The following is a 22,116-nucleotide window of genomic DNA, read 5'->3' as shown; positions in this document are numbered from 1 at the left end:
GCCCCGTCAGCGCCCGCCTGCCCGTGGTGGGGGCGTGTCGGCACGGCGCGGCAGGGGATGAGGGGTTGCTAACATGGGTCGGGTACTCGTGGAGCTCTTTTACGACGTGGTATCTCCTTACTCCTGGCTAGGGTTCGAGGTGAGAGGAGGAGGTGTGGAGGGAGGCCGCTGCCGGGGCCCCCACGGTTCCCTACGGCTGCTAGCACGGGAGCCGAGCAGGCACAACCGAGGGCCGGGGTCAGCTGAAGGACGTCTCGTTTCCCTGCCCCTTAGGGCTTCCCCCGCTGCCACCAGAGCGGCGCGGAGCCAGCGCGCTTAACGCCCCCGTTCTACGTTTGCTTCTGGTTTGGTTTGCTTTGTTTTGCCCATAATGCGTTTGGATTTTTGTCTTTAATCCCATTCGTCGGGGACCTTTAAGTTTCTTCCTGACGTGTTGAAAACCAGGGGCGCTTAGGAGGCACGTCCCAGCCGAACGCTTGTTTTCTACTAGCATGCGGATCTGCAGGCATCTCTGTTAATCTGGCTTGCCTTTCTGTGTTGCAGGTTCTCTGCCGATACCAGCACATATGGAATATCGATTTGCGCTTCCGTCCGGCTTTCCTTGGCGGCATAATGCAGTCAACTGGTAGCTAATGTGGGGAGATTGCCTTTCTTTAGTAGGATACTTCTGTGGGCAAGCACAGAGACAGCCTTAAACACGTTTCTGGCACCAATAACAAAGTAAATTTAGGGTTGTGAAGCTCAGCAGTAACCTAGGAATCGGCTGCGAGGAATTTTGTGCTGTTACTGCTGTGTACCCCCAGTGCTTATGCTGTCTGTGGAACCTATAAATGCAAAGTTCCTCGGTCTTAAAGTAGAATAACAAGAATTCTACACTGAATGATTTTCTGAAAGCATTGGGTTGAATTAAAACCGGAATAAACCTGTGGAACTCTTACAGTTTGTAACATGTGTGAAGGATCAAAGAACGTCATGAAATAGCACTTGGAGCCTTATTAGGATTCCCTGAGATTTATAAATCATGAAATTAACAACCCCCCACCTTTGTTTACCTGTACATACTTGTTTACTTTAAAAGCCATCAGTCTGAATCAATACAGATCCCTGCCAGGAAGTTTTTACCTTTGTTTAAAACTGGTTCTGCTGATTTAAACTACCAGTCCTTGCAAAACCAAAATAAATTGTGTTTAAATCATAGTGTTATATTTGGAAAATTTGCATGTGTTTTGCTAATACTGCATAAAATTGCACTTTTCCTTGGGTATGTGTATAGGTGAGGTCTACTTTGTCATGTTTTGTTTTGTCCAGTGTTTTTATAGTATACTTGAAGTCTTCTGCTTATACTTTTTCTGAAAGGTAACAAGCCTCCAGCAATGTTGCCAAAGCGTGCAGAATACCTGCTGAAGGATATAAAAAGGATGGCAAAATATTATCAGGTGCCTGTAACACTTTCAGAAGATGTATTCCAACGTATCCTTGGTAACAGTAAGTAAGAGGTTTATTTAGCTTAGACAATATTATTTGTCAGTCATTGTTCAAATCTTCAATTACAGTAATGGTTAAGAAAAAAAGAACAGCCTCTCAGTTGTCCAATTGGATCTTGTGATTACTCTTCAGAGAAGATAACGTTGCCAATAGCCCAGCTTAAAGTTTCTTGCATCCCCCTAGAGATACCTGCACCTTCTGCTTCTCAAAAGTGCCTATATAGCAATGCACATAGCATGGGAAATAATCAGGAAGAACTAGAGATCTATATGCAGTCACAGACACAGCTCCTGTGACTGGAATGCTGTCATGGATGGCTCTGTCCTTTTAAGGAAAGGCAGACTGGTGAGGCGAGGTGGTGGAGTTGCCCTTTATGTGAGAGAGCAACTAGAATGTATTGAGCTCCAGTTGGGGGAGAAGTATTAACCTGTGGAGAGCTTGTGGGTAAGAATCAAGGGGTGGACTAACAAAGGTGACGCTGCTGTGGATGTGTACTACAAGCCACCTGATCAGGAGGTGGAAGTAGAAGAGGCCTTTTACAAACAGCTGGAAGTAACCTTGTGATCCCCAGCAATGGCTATCATGGGGGACTTCAACCACCCTGATGTTTGTTGGATAAGCAACATGGCCAGGCACACAAGGTCCAGGCAGTTTCTGCAGTGCATTGATAATAACTTTCTGATGGAGGTGGTGGAGGAGCCAGTGAATGGGAGTGTACTACTTGAACTTCTTTTTACTAAGAAGAAAGAGCTGGTTGGGGATGTGGTGTCTGAAGGAAGCTTGGGATGCAGCAGTCACAAGATGAGGGAGTTCATGATCTTGTGTGGAAAAAGCAAGGCAATGAGTAGAATTGCTACCCTGGACTTCAGGAGAGCTAACTTTGACTTCTTCAAAGACCTACTTGGAGGTATCCCATGGGCTAGAGTGTTAGTAGTAAGGGGGCCATGAGAACTTAAACACCACTTATTCCAAACTCGAAATCGGTGAATCCCTAGAGTAAGAAATCGGGGAAAGGTGGCAGGAGGCCTGTGTGGATGAGCAAGGAACTCATGGATAAACCGAAAGGAAAGAAGTTCTATGAAATATAGAAAAAGGACCTGTCTACCTGGAAAGAATATGGGAATATTCTCAGGACCTGTAGGGATGCAATGAGGAAGGCTAAGGCCCTCTTGGAATTAAACCTTGCAAGGGAGGTAAAGGATAACAAGAAAGGCTTTTTAAGTATGTCAGCAGTAAAAGGAAGACTAGAGAAAATGTGAGTCCCCTACTAAATGAGGAGGGTGCCTTGGTAACAGGTGATACTGAGAAGGCAGAGATTCTGAATGCTTCTGTTGCCTTAGTCTTTATTGCTAAGACTATCCCTCAGGAGTCCCAGACCCTGGACATAAGAGAGAGAGTTCGAGTAAAGGTAGACTGTTGGTTGAGGTGGATCTGGTCAGAGAGCATCTAGCCAAAATCAACTCACACAAATCCATGGGCCCTGATAGGATGCGCCCCTGTGTACTGAGAGAACTGGCAGAAGTGGTTGCTGAATTACTCTCTATCATCTTTGAAAGGTCCTGGCAAATGGGAGAGGTGCCTAAAGACTGGAGGATAGCCAATGTCACTCCAATCTTTAAGAAGGGCAAGAAGGAGGATCCAGGAAGCTACAGGCCAGTCAGCCTCACCTCTATCCCTGGAAAGGTGATGGAACAGCTTGTTCTGAATTCCATCTCCAAGCAATTGGAAGATAAAAAGGTTATCAAAAGTAATCAACATAGATTCACCAAGGGGAAATCCTGCTTGACCAATCTGATAGCCTTCTGTGATGTCATCACTGTCTGGGTAGATGGGGGGAGAGCAGTGGATGTTGTGTGCCTTGACTTCAGCAAGGTGTTTGACACTGTCTCCCACAACATCCTTGTTATGAGACTTCGAAAATGTGTGGTAAATGAGTGGACAGTGAGATGGATTGAAAACTGGGTGACTGGCAGAGCTCAGAGGGTTGTCATCAGTAGTGCAGAGTTTAGCTGGAGGCCTGTAACTAGCTGTGTTCCACAGTGGTCAGTCTTATTTAACATAATCTTCAACAACCTGGGTGAAGGGATAGAGTCCACTCTCAGCAAGTTTGCTGATGATACAAAGCTGGGAGTATTGGCTGGTACACCTGAAGGCTATGCTACCATTCGACAGGACCTGGACAGATTGGAGAGATGGGTAGAGAGGAACCTGATGAGGTTTAACAAGAGCAAGTGCAGAGTCTTGCACCTAGGGAGGAATAACTGCACGCATCAGTTCAGGTTAGGTGATGACCTGCTGGAGAGGAGCTCTGCAGAGAAGGACCTGGTGGTCCTGGTGGACAGAAGGTTGGCCATGAGCCAGCAGTGTGCCCTTGTGGCCAAGAAGGCCAATGGTATCCTGGAGTGCATTAGAAGGAGCACGGCCAGCAGGTTGAGGGAGGTTATCCTCCCCCTCTACTCTGCCCTGGTGAGGTCACATTTAGATTACTGTGTCCAGTTCTCAGCTCCCCAGTTCAAAAAAGACAGGGATCTCCTAGAAGGACTCCAGCAAAGGACCACAAGGATAATTAAGGGCCTGGAGCATCTCCCATGTGAAGAAAGTATGAGTAACCTGGGTCTGTTCAGCCTGGTGAAAAGACTGAGAGGGGGTCTGATAAATGTTTATAAATAAATAATAAATAATAATTTAAATAAATTATAAATAATTCTAAAGGGAGGTGGGAGGCAAATGGTTGAGGCCAGGCTCTTCTCAGTGGTGTGTAGCAATAGGACAAGGAGTAGTATGTGCAAGTAGTACTTGAACATAGTATGTTCCATACTAACATGCAAAAGAAATTCTTTACAGTAAGGGTGATGACAGCACTGGCACAGGTTGCCCAGAAAAGTTATGGAGTCTCCTTCTATGGAGACATTCAAGACCCATCTGGATGCCTACCTGTGTGACCTATTGTAGGGTACCTGCTTTAGCAGGGAGGTTGGGCTCGATGATCTCTTGAGATCCCTTCTAACCCCTGCAATTCTGTGATTCTGTGAAGATGGGTTCTCTGTCCATAGCCTCTCCCTGTATCTGTTAGCAGTATGAAATCTATGTGTTTTTTAACCATGAGAGGAAGTTCTGGAGAAATAAACCTCCAAATTAGCGTTGAAGATACTGTTGATTCAACATAAGTTTCACTATTTGGAAATAGTTACAAATAAGATTACACCATATTTAGGTAATTCTTCTTAAGACTCTTACCTATTCATGACCCTATGCCATGTTTCAGCATGTTTCTTTGTCTCCACTAATTCCAGGCAGTCTGGGAGCCATGCGTTTTATCACAGCCGCTGACATGACTCAACCAAAGTACTTGGAACCCTTATCTAGAGAGTTCTGGTTACGTTTTTGGTCACAGGTCAGTATTTTATGAAGCCACTGCCTTGATCCTTCCTGTCACCATTCCTGACTCGCTTCGTTAAATGTGGAATGTGAGCGAAAGAAAGGAAGGTCTTTCAATTAGAAATCATGGAAGGAAACATGAGGTTGTAAGTGTTCATCTTGGTTCCAGCTAGACTAGAGTTATTTTTCATCATGGTGGCTGATATGACGCCATGTTTTGGATTTAGAAGAACAATGTTGTTTAAAAAGAACTGATGTTTCAGCTGTTGCTGAGCAGTGCTGCACAGAGCCAAGGACATTTCAGCTTCTTATACGGCTCTGCCTGTGAGGAGTTGGGATTGCTCAAGGAGCTGGGAGGGGACAGAACCACGACAGCTGACATAAACTGGCCAAAGGGATATATTCCATATCATGATATTGGAGGTCTTTTCCAGCCTTAGTGATTCCATGATTCTGTGTGTAATGATAAAAATGGGTTTTTTGGCTGGAGGAAAGCTGCTGCTCAGGGACTGGGTGGGCAGTATTTGGCAGATGGTGAACTGCACATCACTTTTGTGCACACGTATGTGTGTATATAGGTGTGTATATACACATATATGTATATATTCACAATTTTCCCCTTCCTTTTCTGCCCTATTAAAGTGTCTTTGTCTCAACCCACAAGTTTTACCTTTTTCCAGTTCTCTCCACTATCCCACTGTGGGGGGCAGGGGTGAGCCAATGACTGTGTGGAGCTGAGATGCTTGCCAGAGTAAACCACAGCAGTAATTGGAGAGTCACTGCAAGAAAAGAATTCACTTCTAGTTGTCTTAATTTGCTGTTCCTTATTTTCATTATGTATTGTGAGTCCTACAGGCTGAGTGAATCAGCAGTTCATGTCAGAACAATATTTGATTAGATAACTTTTTCTGAAAAAAAAACTTCTCCAGTGGGCACAACTAACATTGTTTTTATTTCTGTTTTCTTAGAAAACCTGCTTTCAAGTCCAGAACTGAGCTCTTGTTCACGTTAACCAAATTACTTTCTTCTTTTAACAGCATGAAGATATCAGTCAGGTGGAGAGTATTTTGGCTGTAAGTCTCTTCTTTTTGTTAGTGCTTCTGCATTTCTGGTTTAGATTCTTACAGATTGCTTGGATCAGTGATAACCATGGAGACAGCTTAGGGTGCCTTTATTACTTATAAATTTGTCAAATGACCACTTGGAGATTTTAAAATTCTCCGCTTGAAAAAAGTGGGGGTTTAACTTTTCTAGCTGGTCTGTTTCAAATTTCATTTATTTATTTATAATTCTTATACCCAGAATAAAAATCTCCTTTTTTTCTAGTTCATGTAGCAAGATGCCCCGAATGGAAAATGAATTATTTATTAATTCTGTTTTTTCTTAACAGTGGTGAAGGAAATAAGTAGTCTCCAGAATGCCTTGAGGTTTTGATATTATGCATGTATGAAATCTTCACTTTGCCAGGAAAGTTGATGCTCCTTGGAATGATGGAGTGAGGCTTTACTATTAAGTTTAGTGCTGTATTGCTGTCTTACGTGTTTAGAAATTGTATTTGTTAGATATATTGTCTTTTTCAAGCGAGATTTTGTTTATTACAGTTAAGGCTGTAATGCCATCTAGGTTTGTGTGTCTCTTTTTAAGGAATCTCCTTTCTACGTTCTTTTATTGTTAAATTCTTGGAACATGAAGAAAAAAAGAATTGCCTATGCTAAAAGTCTCTCCTATTTGACATCACTATTTGAAACTTGCAGTCCAGCTGTTTCCCCAGAGTCGAGTCATTGCCTTTTTGCTTCATCTTAGTGCATCTTTTCACCAGAATTTCAGAAAAGAGTGGCATTTTATTTACCTTTCCAATAGACAAAATTTGAAGGATGTATTTAAACATCCCGGGAAAGTCCTTGGGTAGTCTCTGAATCCATCATTATTTAAATAAAGCGAGGACAAGCAGAGCTTCAGAGAAACAAACTTCATACTCAGAAGAACTCCAAGTAATGTAGCCACTCCTTGGCAGTCTTTGAGTGTATCCACGTTCAGCAAGGCAGGGATGTAGGCATCTCCTCGTTTGCTTGTGTCTGTATATTTTTTTCTGCCCCTACAGCAAATATTAGACCTCAGGATTACTTTTACTCTTCTTGAAGGAGGGGAAGAAAAGAAAGCAGTTAGATGTTAGGAAGTTAGCATTCCTTGTGAGATACTGTTTAAAAACACCATGATTTACAAGTATCAGAGCTCCTATGTGGCCACGCTTGTACTACAAGCTGTTTCTGTTTGAGCAAACATTACACTCGGTATTTTCACTGGAATGTCTGAAAAAAAACCCAGCATGCTTAGGGATTCAGGGATTAGAAGTTAACAAATGAGAGTGGATTGGGAATAAAGCAAGATAACGGGCAAGAAGGACTTCAAGAATATTTTGTATTATTTTTTTTTTTTGGTAATAAGCTTTGGGTAATAATATTGAAGAAAAAAATTAATTAGTCCATAGTAGGAATTAGAATACTTTGTATTAGAGCATGCCTAATTTTCTTGTCACTTGTTAGGTAGCAGAAAAGGCTGGGCTATCCTCTGAGCTCACCCAGAAGCTACTTGAAATGATTTCATCCCCTGCAGTGAAGAATCGTCTGAAGGAGACAACTGAGGAAGCAGTAAAATATGGGGTGAGATGCTTCCAATGCCTTTTGGTGTCACAGCTACGCATTCCTTCCCTATTAAGAACACTAGGAAGCAAGGAACAAAGAAGGTGGTTGTTAGAAAGCACTATAGAGACCATCTCTCTTTTGCTTTTTTGAGCATGTAAAAGCTAACTTACTGGTAATTTATCGCATTGTCATCTGGGAAACCCACTCAGCCCATTCCAGCTGGTTGACAAGGATGGGCAGCTACAGGGCCAGAATCAAGAGATACTGTCTATCATTACTTGACTTAAAACTGTAGGTTTACCAGATTGCTTTTTTTTGCTCATTCAGGAGGGGCATACAGTCTTTGGAGAGTCCTTCATTTTCTGATAGCTCCATTGGACTCATCTTTCAGAATGAAGTTCAAATGAAGGGGAGGGGGGAAAAAAGTCAACACTTTTGGATTTTATTCCTGAAGACTGATCATGTGCCTACAAAAGTTTCTCTCATTATAACATTCACCATTTAATCTCCATACTGTCAATAGGCATTTGGGATGCCTGCCGTTGTGGCACATGTTAACGGGAAACCTCATCTCTTTTTTGGCTCTGATCGTTTAGAGCTGCTAGCCAGCATTATAGGTGAGTGTGTACCTAATACTACTACCAAATGAAATACTGTTCATGTTTTTCAAATATTAAATAATGTTGAATATACTTCTCAAGGGATGAAACTGCTGTCTGGAATGTACTTCAGTACATTTAGAGTGACCAAATATGTAGTCCTTTTTCCAAGCAAGAAATAATTTGAGTTCTCCATCCTTTCCCATTGGTATGTTTGAAGGTTTTGTGCACCACACACCATTCTTAAATTACTATTAAATTAGTTTAGTTTTCAAAATATTCATATTTAACTCTTTGATACTGGGCATTACATCTTGGATAAGATTAAGACTATGGGTGACACTGACTTTCTGCTATTCTGACGTTTTACCTTAAATCTGTTTCTCCTTAGTAAACGTGCCATCACAGCTTTTAAATCCATAGCTCTTTGTTACATAACTACACAATTTTAAACAGAAATTCATTGACTTCCCATCCTCTTGGATGGGAATGTATTTATTTTCATTTCCCTATTAATAACATGCACTCTAACTTGGTCACCTAAGTTAGAGGGAATTGACTTCTGATCTTGGATTTGGCTGTACTTGGAGAATAGGAGGGCAGTGACTAGGAAGAGTTACGCGTGTAATGAGGTCCAGTGCATTTGTGGAAAAAAGTCAGCAGCAGATCATCATTAATGTAAATTAAATTTGGTCATAGATTAAACAGAAGGAAACTTTCGGATGCTTGTTTTCTTTTTTTGAATGGGTTTGGGTTATATAAAAATATTCTTAATGAAAATGAGAGTGAGGAATATGAACTTTTAAACAGCCATTTTGATAGTTTCTAATCCTAACTGTAATGTTCTTCCCGCTTCCGTTAGTTTCCACTCCAAATTGTTTCTCTGAATGCCCAGCCTTCTACCCTTTTTCTCTTCCTTAGCTCCAGCCCCTGAAAAGAAGTAGTCCTTAAAACAGTTGGCTTCAGTGTGGCATGGAGTGCTCAGGACGTGCAGAATTTCTTAGCTGTAACAGAGGAAATAATTCTTCCATACCGCTTCATTTGTAACTATGCAGCAAAGGATGTTGGAAGCTGCCTGAAGCATGCCAGACAAGAATAAATATTTGTATTCCATCATCAGTATTTGCCCTTCAAAGGAAGAGTAGGAATAGACATTCAGCTGCAGAAATGTGCCTACACAATCATTTCTCTGTATTAAATTTTAACTTTCTCTTATGTGCTGATTTGTCTTGCAGGTGAAAAATGGCTGGGACCAGTTCCCTCAGCTCCAAGCCCAAAAATGTGAAAAGTACTGGGGAAATACCTAAGAATGAAAAGACAACACTTATATATACGGTTGATCTTTGGTGATTATGTATCCAATTTTATAGAGAGATGGCTTTCTCTTCCTTAACTGCTAACTCTACAGATCAGCTTCATTTCTAGTTAAGAAGTTTGAGATTTGCCAATATTAACCATCTGGTTAGTTTTTTACAAATACAAATGTGTTGCTTCCAAAGATTAATGTTTAACGTTAACGATTTAACTTCTTTCAGGTTAATCATCATCTTTTCCAACCAAAAGCATGAAGATTAAATTATTATGGGACCGATATCTTGACGTTTCAGAGAGCTCTCGTATCTTCCCATTTGTCCTTTAGAAACACACATACAGCCTAAGAGATGTTGGCCACATTTGCCTTTTATTTTAAGTCCAAGAAACAACAAAGACAGAAGAAGCACAGGACAAGGCATTCATGTTTCCTTTCACCTTGCAGCACAGCGGTTGGTTAGACTAGTGGGGGGGGAGAGAGAGAGGGAGAGAGAGAGAATTCAAGTCCAAAGCAAAATCTGGGGAACCGGTCAAGTACTTCAAAAATAACTGCTCCCTCAACTGGACAGTATTTATACCTGCACTCATGTGACTGACACTGGAGATCACCACACGTGTGTGTTCATAGGCACCAGCTCCAGCTCTTGCAGAGGTTTTTAATTAATACCAATTTTGCAGTAGTGTCCTTGGAAGACAGTGGTGAACACGATGTGAACTCAGTTGGCAGCCAAACTTGACTAAGCTTTGCTTCCTCAAGAATGGCCTTGTTGCTGACTGTCCAACAGTGATCTAGGATGTGACTAGGAGGGACTTGGCATTATACAGTCTGCAGTGGGGAAGATGCAAACAATAAGATCAAAACCGAAACATTTCATTTGCCACTCCCTCCCCTGGCTACAGTCCTTTCAATGTGCACACTAAAATTGTTTGAAAACTTGGCCTTATATTGGCTGAATTGGAATAGCGTATTTGAATTGACTTGTGTGGGGCTTGATTTCTCAATGTTTCCTCAATGCCTCTGATGGTGAAGGAAGCAGAGGGTCTAGCGGCAGCTGGAATCTGTTTTTTGTCTCTTAAAGTTAAGGTATAATATATTCATGCTCAGTCATTGAACAGCGAGTCCTGGGACAAGGCAGCAGAAAAAGACCAGTATCCATGTTCTTATAGCTTTAAGTGTTCGTTTCCCCATCCACAGCTTTTTCCTTCTTACATCTCTTATGCATCTTCAGGAAATATCATAAAATTGGAGAACTCCTTTCTCATTTTGACCACTTCACCCTGGGCAGATCCAGTCTGAAATTTAAGGAAATGGGGCTACATTCACTGAGGAGTCAGAATGACAGGGAAGTTACCATCCACATGAATGCCATAGGCTTTTGTAAGTGCCTTCAAGCCACGTTGGAGAGGTTTTTGACCATTATACCCCTGAAATTTGCTACTCTTTAATCAGTGTTACAAAATTAATTCTGAGGTGCTGGTAAAAACGGAGTGGCTGAGACCTTGCTTTAGGCCAGACCATGTCAGTGACTTGATTCACAGTGCTGTCTCAGAAATGGGTAAAATGCACTTTTGTGGAGGTAATGAGCTCTGGTGAAAAGTTGGGGAAAATGCAATAAATGTCTTGAATTAATCTGATGGTGAAAGCCAAGTTCTCATGAAGCTTTATCTTACGAAAGAGCTTGACTTAAGAAATAGCCTCTGTGGCAAAACTTTGTTGGTTTGAGAGATGGATCTCATGAAATGGATCTTACGGACTGTTGTGTACTTTCCCAAATTATCTTCAAGGCTGTCAGGTGCACTTGAGATCAGTAGAGATGAAATGCTCAAAGACTGAAGTACTAAAATATCATTTACACACTACTGAGAAGATTAACAAAATCCAGACTCAGGTTTTTCCTTATATCACGTATTGCCTGTGATAACCACTAGTAAGTGATTACATCCTCTGCATTTATTTCAGTGAGGATGCGTATTTTTGCAATTCTGCGTACATACTTTGAGTAAAATTGGCCTGTTTTGGGAGCAGAGGTTTGAGGAAGTTCTGCCTCTTGTCTACAGAGACCCAATCACGAGCACGTGGCTCTTGGCAGACACTCTGATGACTACCCCAATAAACACTGGTTAACAGCTATATTTTTAGTCTAAGCATTTGTATCTGTCATAGCAGGCATTTAAGTAGTCTCAGCACTAAGTACCAGCTTCTTTACCTGGCCTGCCTTTCTGATCTGTTCTCTGTAAATGTTATTCTACTGGGACACCTGTGGCCTGGTACCATTTGTGAAGAGCTATGCTGTTCATCTGATTGCTCTGAGTACCGTGAGGTGGCAGTGGAGCTAACAACTAAGCATTACTTGAGCATTGCAATGAGAACTTGAACCATCACATCTTGCAGCATGCACACGGGTTTGCATTAAGCACTAGTAAGTACTATCAACTATTTGTGAATAGCTGGAAGAATTTTCTTCTATTAAAGATGATGCCTCTTCTATCTAGCTATATATCAAACTGAGTTCCTCAGAGCTTCACATCCTCATCACTTTCAAGGTAGCTTTTAGCTGTCAAAATAGAAAGGGTACCAGAAAATGAGACAGATTGTGAGCCTAGAGACCTTGAAAGATGCAGGCAAAAGTGGACTTTGAATTCTAGGGAACAAGCCCAGAGCTGTGTTCTTCTTTGCTCTATTACAAACCTCACCAGGAAATTCAGTTGCACTTCGACATCTGAGGCAAACCTGTGAAAATGCCATGGAGGAGTAGGTACCACTAAGGCTTGGCTAAAAGCAAGCAAAGATAGAGAGAGGCACAAAGTCAGGAAATAAGCAAAAGAAAGTGGCTCACTAAAGTAATGAAACCAGAGAGAGCAGAAAATACGTGCAGAGAAAGCCAGGTGGCATTTGAGCAAAAGAAATAGCGATGCAAGAATGGAATAAAACCGAATGTAGATTATTGCAGATAGAGGTGTCTCAACAAGAAAGTGTTCACTGAGGCAGTTCACTGTTCGCTGCTGGCAACCAAAAAAGACAGTGCTTGTATATATTAAACAGGCCCTAGACAGTTGGCCATAGAAAACCATCTGGAGAAGAAGGAATAAGATTGTCTTCAGGGTGAAGCTGTACATTATTTGTTATGCTTTTTCAATATGGCAAGAGGTAGCCCAGAAGCCTGCCTCCACCTTGACTCACTGCTTTATGGTACTGTTCCATGGCAGTTACCTGTGCTTCTTACCCAGTGTGCACTGAAACAATCCTCCAGCAATGGCTTCACACACAGCATTAAATGGAGGCCTGCACAACAAGGTAGCTCTTTAACTCTCCTCTGCAAGTATCTTTTTGTTCTTTCTTGTCCCTTTAACCCTCAGCAAACAAAGACTCCTAAAGTAAGTTTCTCTCTCCCATCGTTACCTCTGTGCAAACCAAAGCACTTACTGGATTATGGTGCTGAGCATCTGATTTGCTGCTTTTTCCAGTGAAGCCAGCAACACCGCTGAAAGGAAGCAATTTGCTTCCTAGGAGGGAACCAAGCACAGAACAACAAAGAAACAATCAAGAGGGCATCCCAGCTGCTGCACGTATTGATGATTTTACCAATAATTTTTCACAGATTTGTGGACTGTCCAGTGACAGTCACGTACAAGTGAAAGGAACTTATCCACACCTGACTTGACTGATATTACCATCACTTACTACTTCTAGATTGGAACATTTGGAATGTGGCTTTCATTTCATAGTAAAAATCACTGAATTTGGCCACTGGTTCCAGGCTGTGTTTCACTGTCACGCCTGTTCTGTCTATAACTTCTTGTCTAGAGAAGTTCTGACTATGGGTGTCCAGCAAGTACTGAAGTCCTTCTCCGACTTTCCCATGTTTCCCTTGGTCCTTTTTTCAGTTTGTGTATCAGTCTACTGTTCTACACAAAAACCAGTTTAAAAAATAAAGCAGGTTCTAGTAGGTGACAGCATCATGCAGTCAAGCTAAAAATGCCATTAGTGAATACGTCTGTGCAATCTGAACGCCTGATCTTTATGAATATATGCTCTCATTGTATTTGTCTTCTCCTCCCTCTGCTCCTTCTCCCAGGCTTCCCACACCCAGCATCAGGGTTTAAGGAATCTGCCTATCATCACATATCAATACCGTGTTCGAACCAGGAATTAAATACTTTGCAAAATTCAAAGGTTTAAGGCATTCTTTTGCTTTCTGTAATCATCTGCTTATATTCACCTTACACATTTCACAAAATATGGGTGTGACGCCTTTCAGATAACAGCCTTCTTACTTATTTAATACTCAATCTTATTCCTAAGTGACCTTCATCCTATGCAATAAGGATAGCTTTGAGTTTTAAATATTGCAATTTAATAAGTAAGTAGAATAGTTTCTAGGATTTTATGCATAGCTGTATTACAACATTAAATTTTAATTATTACTCTTCTATTTCAATCAGGGGAAAAGGTAGAGAGTTTGAATTAAGAATTGGTGTCAGAGTAGGATGTCCTAGGGAGTCAAAAGCAGCAGACAAGAATGACCGTGATGGCACAGCTACCCACCATTTGATCTGGAAATTTAAGGAAGCTGTATAACTCAGGTAATGAGGGATTCCTGCAGTAGCATGGTAAGGTAAGATATTGTTCAAAGGAACAATTCTTTTCTTTTTGAACTTTACACGATCATATCAGTATTTGTTATGGGACAGATGAGATGCAACTTTCAGCAGTTTTTTGAAGGTGGGTATTCCCTTTCCCAGCTTTATGATATAATTCAAAATGCTGAGGAATTAGAAGTCAAAACTTATAAACCACTGCCATTTGTTGTGAAACTGCTGCTTTCAGCAATGTGAATCTGCAGTAATCAGGGTCCTGTTCCATTTTGTATATATCCCAGTACCAGTACTTAGATATTGAATTTCTGTCTGTGCTTGTGGGTAATGACTAATAGATCAATTGATGTTAAAAAAAAAAAAAAACAAAACCTAGAACAATTGCATGTGTATTAACAAACCTAGGGATGTCTTACTTAAAGCGTTAAGGCCTATTAACTAAATTTATATCCTGACTTTGAGGCTAAGAAAGTCACTCCCGCCTTAGGTGATGTGCACTAGCTTATGAGATGCTGGTGCTTTAAAGACAACTCAGAAAACAGCAGTTTTGGCAGTAACTGTTTTCTAGTCTTCATCTAGTTTTGGCAACATAATAATCACAGTCTCCTGCCTTTCTTTCTCTTTTCTTTCACTTGCATCCCATGATCCAAGTGGTAAATTGAACTACAGACTAAAGTGCGTATGGATCCAATTCATGAATTCCATTATAATTCTGAGTAAAATCAAAGCTTACAGTGGGCATCCAAACTATCTTAGGTTTCTTCAGGAAAAAAAAAGGAAAAAGAAAAAAGTTCACTCTGATTTTTACACAGTACATCAATTGTGGCTGAATAATTATTGGACAACTTACTAAAGGGAAAAACTAAAACATTTGGATGCCTCTCCATGCTCCAAGATGTTTTATTTGTTTTTGGTTCTGCTTAACTCTGGCATTTCCTCAGTTCATTCTTTGGTTAGGGATAACTAAAGTTCCTCCATATTGCATAGGCGAATGCAAATTATCTGCATTCATTTAAATGTAGTTTTGTCTAGGAACATTTACTTGTATTGCCATACTTAGTCTTTTGGCAGTCAATCTTCTATCAAGACTGGTAGTGCATAGATAGGAAACTTCAGTATTTGCAAAAATCAGAATGAATATATCACCCCCATTTCGCTTCCTAAAGTATCTAGGACAAAGAATTGCTCCTAATCCCATCTTTTCTTCTACCTTAAAAACTGACAGGATTTGTAGAAAATAGAATTTCAAGAACTTCAATTTCACTTTGTCCTACAAAAGTGTGGGCCAACTCCCCTATCTCATGTACCTCATGCATACATGTCTTTTATTACCTTCTTTCCCTTCACGTATTATCATAGACAGGTTCTAAATGTTGCAAATGATCACACTAAGATTTTTTATGGGCTGTGGCTGGATAGGCATATCAGTTGTTAAAAACAGCACTGCATCATTTCTATGCTATATGTGCAAACATCCTGAAGCCTCAGAGACCTCTGGGAGATGTGAAGAACAAGAGAACTACAGTTACTCACAAGGCCAAAAGAAAGGTGAATGCTTTTACTTGATGATAGCCAATTTTCATTTACACTTATTTTCTGCTTCCTTTGGTATTTCATGCAACAAGTAAACATGAGCTACTCACCTTTCACAGGGAATGAACTCGTGCACCTGCTTGGTCTAAATGTGGTGTCACGAAGGCAAAAGGAGCAAATAAAGTTCACCATATTTGTGAGGGAGTGTGTGGCCAGATTAGAGCCATGTGGCAAATTAGAACTCTTCCCCCCATTAGTACCTGGTATAGTGATCCAGTGACAGATACCAGGCCAAAGGGTGTGGTACCAAACACCAGGACATGCCCCAGTGCAAGCAGAGGTGTTGACTCAAGACAGAAACACAGCCTGTATCCTACCATGGAGGGCAGACCTACTTCTCCTCATGCCTGTCAAACATCTGTACTAATCCCCTTGAGGTTGCTAAGTTCACAGGACCACTGGTGGGAGCAACGCTACTCCAGCATTCTCCAGTGTCCATAAGGAAACATTGTGACATCCAGTGGTGGACTGTTGAGCTTTCAGGAACAGGTGAGTGCAGACCTGAAGCGCTACTGGTCCTTAAAGAAGATATGCCTCCTGAAGGAACATCAAGTATTGGCCCTACAGAACCATGAAAAGACTGTTAACAATCACCTTCAGTGCCTTGACATCCAGTACTGCAACAGGTATTTTATGCATATTGCGATGTACATTGTACTTTGGATTGCCAAAACAGCAGAAGCTTACCCCTGACTTGCTCAATCATTGGTTCATGCTGTGAAGGGGTGGAGTGCAGTGGAATTGCCAGGTCACTGCCTGAACCAATGGTTGAGCATGAGGTTACCATGGCTATGGACCATGGCTAACCAGGGAGCTCAGGTACAAGCAATGACTGGAAGGGGCAGAGACTGGATCTACCACAGTTAATTAACTAGTGTTACTAAATGGTTAATTAAGAAAGTTTAAGGAAGCAGAGAGGAGGTAGAAACTAATTACCAAGATCTCCATTATTTTTTTCATGTCTTATTAACAAGCTATTGGGACTAAGTGTCATGCTCTTGCACAGACAAGTCCTGCTTGCAGACAGGAACATATTCAAGTCAAGATGCCCATCTTGTACGATTTGCATGTGTACAGTTGCCAGTAGACAAAAGGGCTTAAGTGGCTCCTGTAGATCCACTCCACTAGATTTTTAGCTTCTGCATGGTTGCTATGAAGGGAACATTCAAAGCATTATATATGACAAATGGGATCTATTGATCACAACTCTTTTAAATATTGTGTATGAAGGTAGCCTGGAGCACGTTCCATATCTGTCACTGCAAGACCTTTAATGTCAACTTCTCCTAGCTTAGAATTTGGGAACCACTGCTTGTCATTTTCTAGGAGAGAGTAGCCCGTGAAGCTCACATGCTTATATGCCATGAAATGTACTATGTGTGTAACACTTATGATGAAATACTCACCATAGAGAGAAAGTGCTGAAATATGTTAAGTAAGTCAAAAAGCTGAAAGAGGCAATAAAGATAAGACAACTTCAATATATTAAATATATTTATTCCTTCAGAAACACTGCAAAACGTGGCCGGTCTCGACCTACAAGCAGTACTGAAACCTAAAGCCCCAGGCATATTACATGCCAGCATGCAATAGAGAGGACAATAAAGGCAAGGCCAGTATAGGCCGAAGATATTTCCTCAAGAAGTTAGGAAATATATTTTGAAGGAAATGAAGGCTAACATACTTCTCTCTTGTCAGAGCCAATCAATAAAATGAGCTGGGACCTAAATTTCCACTAAGTATCCTGTTCTCAGCATCCTTCCTCAGCAGATTTCTTCATCCTCTTTCTTTGCGTTGCACTTCCTAAACTATGTAATCCATCTCTAGTGCTTACTAGAGACAGAGGTGGAAGTGTGTTCTGCTTTTGACTTAATTCTCTTTTTGAATATGTAAGGGAAGAGAAGAAGAGATGCTCAAGGTAGCCTCCTTTCCCCCAGCATTTGTAGAGTCTGGTTCAGTGACTGCTGATTGGACAATGGGAAAGCCCTAGAGTCAAAATGCTCCAATAGAATCTCTCTGTCCTTCTCCCTCTCCGTGATTCCTGCTCCAGGGACTGCCAGTGAAGCATTATGTGGTGTCACTTGGTCTTTCCACAGTCCTTGAGGTCCTCTAAGTTCGTGTTCCTTTTAGCCAGTACTCTCATTTCACCCAAAATGTCCTGCCAGTATCTTCAGTGAGGTAAGCAATTAGTAGCATCCGGTCCACTCCTGATTGGCTTGATGTCCCCATTCAGATGTGTCTGAGGAAGGAAAACACATACAAAACCATTGTACTTTTCCTAGGACTTGGACATACACAGTACAGTGATTGATTTTCAGATGAAACTTGGAAAGAGTCCCAGTCGTGGGACTACCTTGTTACTTAGGCTGGGTTCATTCTTTCACTGTGTCCCTTGGGAGAAAGGATTATTCAGAAGGCTACCTGGACAACAGAGCAGAAAAAACTAAGGATAACTGTCCCTGTATGTTGGAGAGTGGACAGGAATAGTCCAAGTGAACAGTGCAGGTTGACTACTGCAGAAGAGTGTTTTAGAAATTATTAAGTGAAAGTAACTATTGATTTGTCTCTACTGTACAAGAATTTATCTGTTATCTGTATGTTTCCTTTATATTTATGTTTAGGTTGAATTTAGTAGGACATAGATGAAGAGTCCTGATCATTGAAGACTGGAATCTGCAATGCTTAGCAACAGCAACAACATGCTGTACTTTTTTGCTATACATAATGTTATTCCCTAAAAAGAATCAGAAATGGGTTTATGACATGCTACCAGGGACAACATTATTAATGTGGTCTGCCTAAAATATTCTAGAACCAGCTGGAATTCATTTTGTATTAGCAATATGCCTATAAAGTGATGATGATTTGTGGTTCCATGAGCAAACAGTAAACAGATAATTTTCTAGAACTGTAGGGATCTCCAAGACAGATTGCTAGAATCACAGCCCTAACCCATTCCTGCAATGTTGTGCTAACACTGTCTTGGTGAAAACTGCTTGCTTTACCTGGTGAAATTACATATCCTTCATTCCTTATACCAGGCATGTTGCTGAAGGTATAACTGCATGTGGGCTGGTCCCTGACTCTGAAAAACTGGCTAATCACAAATAGTGCAAAACTCCATGCTGCATCATACTTCATATGCAAACTGTGCACATGATTCCTCATGTCAACAAACAATATTCATGCAAATATTGTTAATGAAGACCTGTGCAATGTTTGCTCTCTGAAAGCAGGTGATATTGATTTCAAACAACCAGCTCACCTCCTCAACTCATGAACAGAGAACAGGAGTTGGGAAATGGGAGGAGCCCACAATCAAATGCGGAAGTGAGGAACCAAGTGGGTTTTTTTTGCTTGTTTGTTTTCCCAGGACATGTACATATCTACAGGACAGCCCAGATATAAGATATTTTTGTACTAGGGAAGATTCTTGCTGGTTACACAAGTTTACTTCAGCTGCCTAATCAGAATAAGAGTCCCTCACATGTGTCTAGCCAGGTACTTGCAGTTTGCTAACAAGGTCCAGAAAGGACGAAGTGGAGGAGGTGGAATTATACGGTAATGTTGGAAGAAGGATGCTGCTGACCAATAAGCAGTTGCACATCCTGCATTTCTCTAGCAGCATCTCTGCTAGCATCTTAAATGTTCCGTATCTTCTAGTTATGCTTTCATTTTCCTCCTTGGAAAAATTTATGACCCCCACCCAAGCCAAAACCGACTATCATAGAAATATACTCACCAGAACTCTGCACCTTCACTGTGGCAAAACTCTAGACAGCCCTAGGTAGCTGAACTTCTGCAGATAGTCACCAGCCTGTAATTCTTAATGTGAGTTGGGGCTAGTTAGAATGAAGGCCCTTCCTTGTCTGACTTGGCACCTAGAGCAGCAACCATAGGGACCTTGTTCCAGGGTATACTTCCTGACATTTTTTAAAGGCGCTCCAATTCTGAAAAAGGGACACGTCCTACTACAATGTACTCAGTGTCCCTTTCTGCAACAGATCTTGTACAAGCTCTCAGGAGCATGGCAAGCTGTTCCAGAAAGTTAGCTACAGTCTTTGATTTAGAAGCAGACTGCTCTGGTGTCTTAGAAATGCAAATATGTGGTTTCATAGAATCATGGAATGGTTTGGCTTGGAAGGAACCTTAAAGACGATCTAGTTCCAACTACCTTGCTCTAAATGGGATTGTCACCCACTAAATCTGATTGCCCAAAGCCCCTCTTCCAATGAGCCCTGCTTAAAAAGGCAGATTTTGAATAAACCCAGCTTGCCAACATACCCTTGTCCAAGTTTCTCCATAAAGCTCCATAATCACTCCAGAGCAAACTACAGAGGAAACGTATATATGGCTATTTATAACTGGATGGGTAGTGCTTTGTGTACAGTTAGATACAAGTTAACATGATGCTCAAGATACAGCCAAAATCACCTTTAAGCAGCCCAGTCTTTGTTTTTAAGAAAGCTGAGTTCCTTGTGTGTGTGCTCTAAATTTCAGTGTCAGGGCCAGACAATAAATCTTTACGATGTTGCAATGCCTTATGTGGACAACCTTGGTATAGCATTCAAAAGAGCAAGACATGCACTACTCTTTCTTAAGCCAACGCCAAATGCAATGAACAGCTTTCAAATATTAAAATCATTTTCAACTCACTTGCTCTTCCTGCTGGGGAACTCTGGGGAACTGGGACTGGATGATCCATCAGATTTCAGGTCAAGCAAAGTTTCTGGACTGTCTACCACCTTCTGTATCCTCTCTGCAATGTCTCTGCTTGGAAGAAAGAGAAATCAGCTATATCCCAGGGCCAAAGTTCACCATTTTCAGAGCTCACCATTCACACTAACACTTCCTTCCAGGCCACATTACAAAGCTGGATCTCTCACATACACAGAAGGAGACGCAAACACATTTCATAGGTCTTGAGAAGATCTGGGTTTCATTAGAGAGCTTTTATACTAATTGCAATTTTCTGTCTAACTGAAGTCAGCTAATGTCTCTATTTCAGGATAGTTCCAATATTTTCTTATTTTCTTGTACTTGTCAAGATACTTCTGAATAAAGCTGCCTACGTGAGGAACTTAAAATTGAGGAATGTTACTTAAACAGGAAAGGAAAACTCTCATTTTCCACCTCAGGTTTTTGTCACAATTATTGGAGTTTTCAGCAATGCAGTTTACAGTTCCTCATGTACTCTCTTGGTCAGATATCTTACATGCACACTTCACCTCACTGTTCATCATGCCTTCTTTTGTGCTAACATAACTGTTTGTGAAACTGAAAATGATTCCACTATAATGATCTTGAAAATTAAACAACCCTGAAACTTCTTTGATACATGAACAAGCAGGATGGACTGGCTTAGCTCAGTCATACAAGGCTGCATTTCATTAAGCTACAACTTCAGGATGAAGTCACGCATGACTTGTTGAGCTCACTGTTGCCAGAGAAAGAGCCTGCATTCCAGCCACTTTTGCCAAGTATAGCTTCCATCAGTTCAGGTACTCATCAGACTTCTCCATGAGCTAGCTCACAGCAGAACCTGGCAGACGCTTTTCCCAGTTGATTAATAGGCTGAATCAATTCCATGAGGGGCCCAATAAGCAATCAAGTTATCACAAGGAATTAGATGGGACTTGGTAGCTAAAAGAGATAGTGGAAGAGGGAACGTATGATGTCTGCTTTTCAGTAGTCATGAACTATTAGATCAGACCAATTGCAAGTAAAACTGCACATCAGGAACCACCTAAAAAGTCTTCCAGAAAAATCCAAAAATAAACTCACAAAAAAAGGCTTAGCATTCCTTATATCTAAGTTTAAAAATAAGCAAGAGAAAAGCTAAGTAAGCCCAATAGCTTTCCAATTCCCTTCTAGCAAAGAAAAGAAAAAGGAATTTAAATCCAGTTTTTCTTCCTTGTTACAGGAAACTTTTGCAAATCTTCGAAGGGGATAGGAACTATATGGTACATAAACTAACAGGCTGAGGGACACAGTTGCAGAATATTTTAAGTGCTGAGGAGCTGGGACTACTCCGTTGGCTTAGATTGTTACAGAAAAGATGTCTCAAAAGATTTTATTTTCCTCAAAGAAAGTTCTATACTATTTCTATTAAAATAATGTCATAGGTATCTCATTAAGTTCCAGGATAATAAAATGAAAGAAAGAAAAATGTAATAATTCTTTCTGTTGTGAAGTCACTGGTTTCTGTATTAAAGATGGCTTTTGCCACTTACAATCTTTAAGTTACTTCCAGGATTTCTTGCAACTGGGAAAACTGAGTATCAGGTGCAGAGCACTCACACAGCTTTAGAGAATCTGAGCACTCTTTAAAAGTGCTGTGTAACTACAGCTGAGACAGCCTTTATGATTTAAATGTCATCTCTGGTGAGCAGTAGACCAAACTGCTCCCAGATCCTAAGAATTTGCTCTACCAAATAGTGTTATTGTGTCTTTGTATCTGTTGTATTTTCCATGGAAATAAGAGTAATTTCCTTCAGAGTGATCTCTATAAT

At 41.0% G+C, this 22,116-nt stretch overlaps 2 protein-coding genes across 19 annotated transcripts in view; one reads left to right on the top strand and one right to left on the bottom strand.

Moving 5' to 3' along the window:
* The first annotated feature begins 23 nt into the window (after nucleotides 1-23).
* On the top strand, nucleotides 24-11,546 carry GSTK1 (glutathione S-transferase kappa 1). 4 transcript variants are annotated; one of them, XR_003074473.3, is made up of 9 exons: nucleotides 30-139; nucleotides 544-625; nucleotides 1,357-1,485; nucleotides 4,779-4,879; nucleotides 5,901-5,936; nucleotides 7,407-7,523; nucleotides 8,029-8,122; nucleotides 9,340-9,450; nucleotides 9,640-11,546. XR_003074473.3 is itself a non-coding variant. In NM_001198649.2 (8 exons), exons 1-8 carry the CDS (start codon nucleotides 74-76, stop codon nucleotides 9,387-9,389), a joined length of 675 nt encoding a protein of 224 aa, NP_001185578.1. In that variant the 5' UTR covers nucleotides 24-73; the 3' UTR covers nucleotides 9,390-11,045. The 4 variants fall into 4 exon arrangements, 2 of the variants coding, with proteins under 2 accessions (NP_001185578.1, XP_025004967.1); NM_001198649.2 differs by having other exon boundaries at nucleotides 24-139; nucleotides 9,340-11,045; XR_003074477.3 differs by lacking the exon at nucleotides 5,901-5,936.
* Nucleotides 11,547-17,080: 5,534 nt separating this feature from the next.
* RAP1GAP3 (RAP1 GTPase activating protein 3) overlaps nucleotides 17,081-22,116 on the bottom strand; it is a 55,995-nt gene continuing 50,959 nt past the window's right edge. For 9 of the 15 annotated variants that reach the window (XM_046905546.1, XM_046905632.1, XM_046905662.1 and 6 more), the window contains 2 exons: nucleotides 20,261-20,374; nucleotides 17,081-17,843 (listed from right to left, as the gene is read on the bottom strand). In XM_046905546.1, the coding sequence (XP_046761502.1) occupies nucleotides 17,834-17,843; nucleotides 20,261-20,374 (124 nt within the window). In that variant the 3' untranslated portion in view covers nucleotides 17,081-17,833. Of the gene's footprint in view, nucleotides 17,844-20,256; nucleotides 20,378-22,116 lie in introns of those variants that run through there. The other 6 variants (XM_025142814.3, XM_046905607.1, XM_015293180.4 and 3 more) reach the window with 2 other exon arrangements.

Source organism: Gallus gallus, chromosome 1, assembly GCF_016699485.2.
Source record: "Gallus gallus isolate bGalGal1 chromosome 1, bGalGal1.mat.broiler.GRCg7b, whole genome shotgun sequence".
Classification (NCBI taxonomy): domain Eukaryota; kingdom Metazoa; phylum Chordata; class Aves; order Galliformes; family Phasianidae; genus Gallus; species Gallus gallus.
The sequence above is the reverse complement of the archived record's forward strand: the minus strand, read 5'-3'. Positions and strand labels throughout refer to the sequence as shown.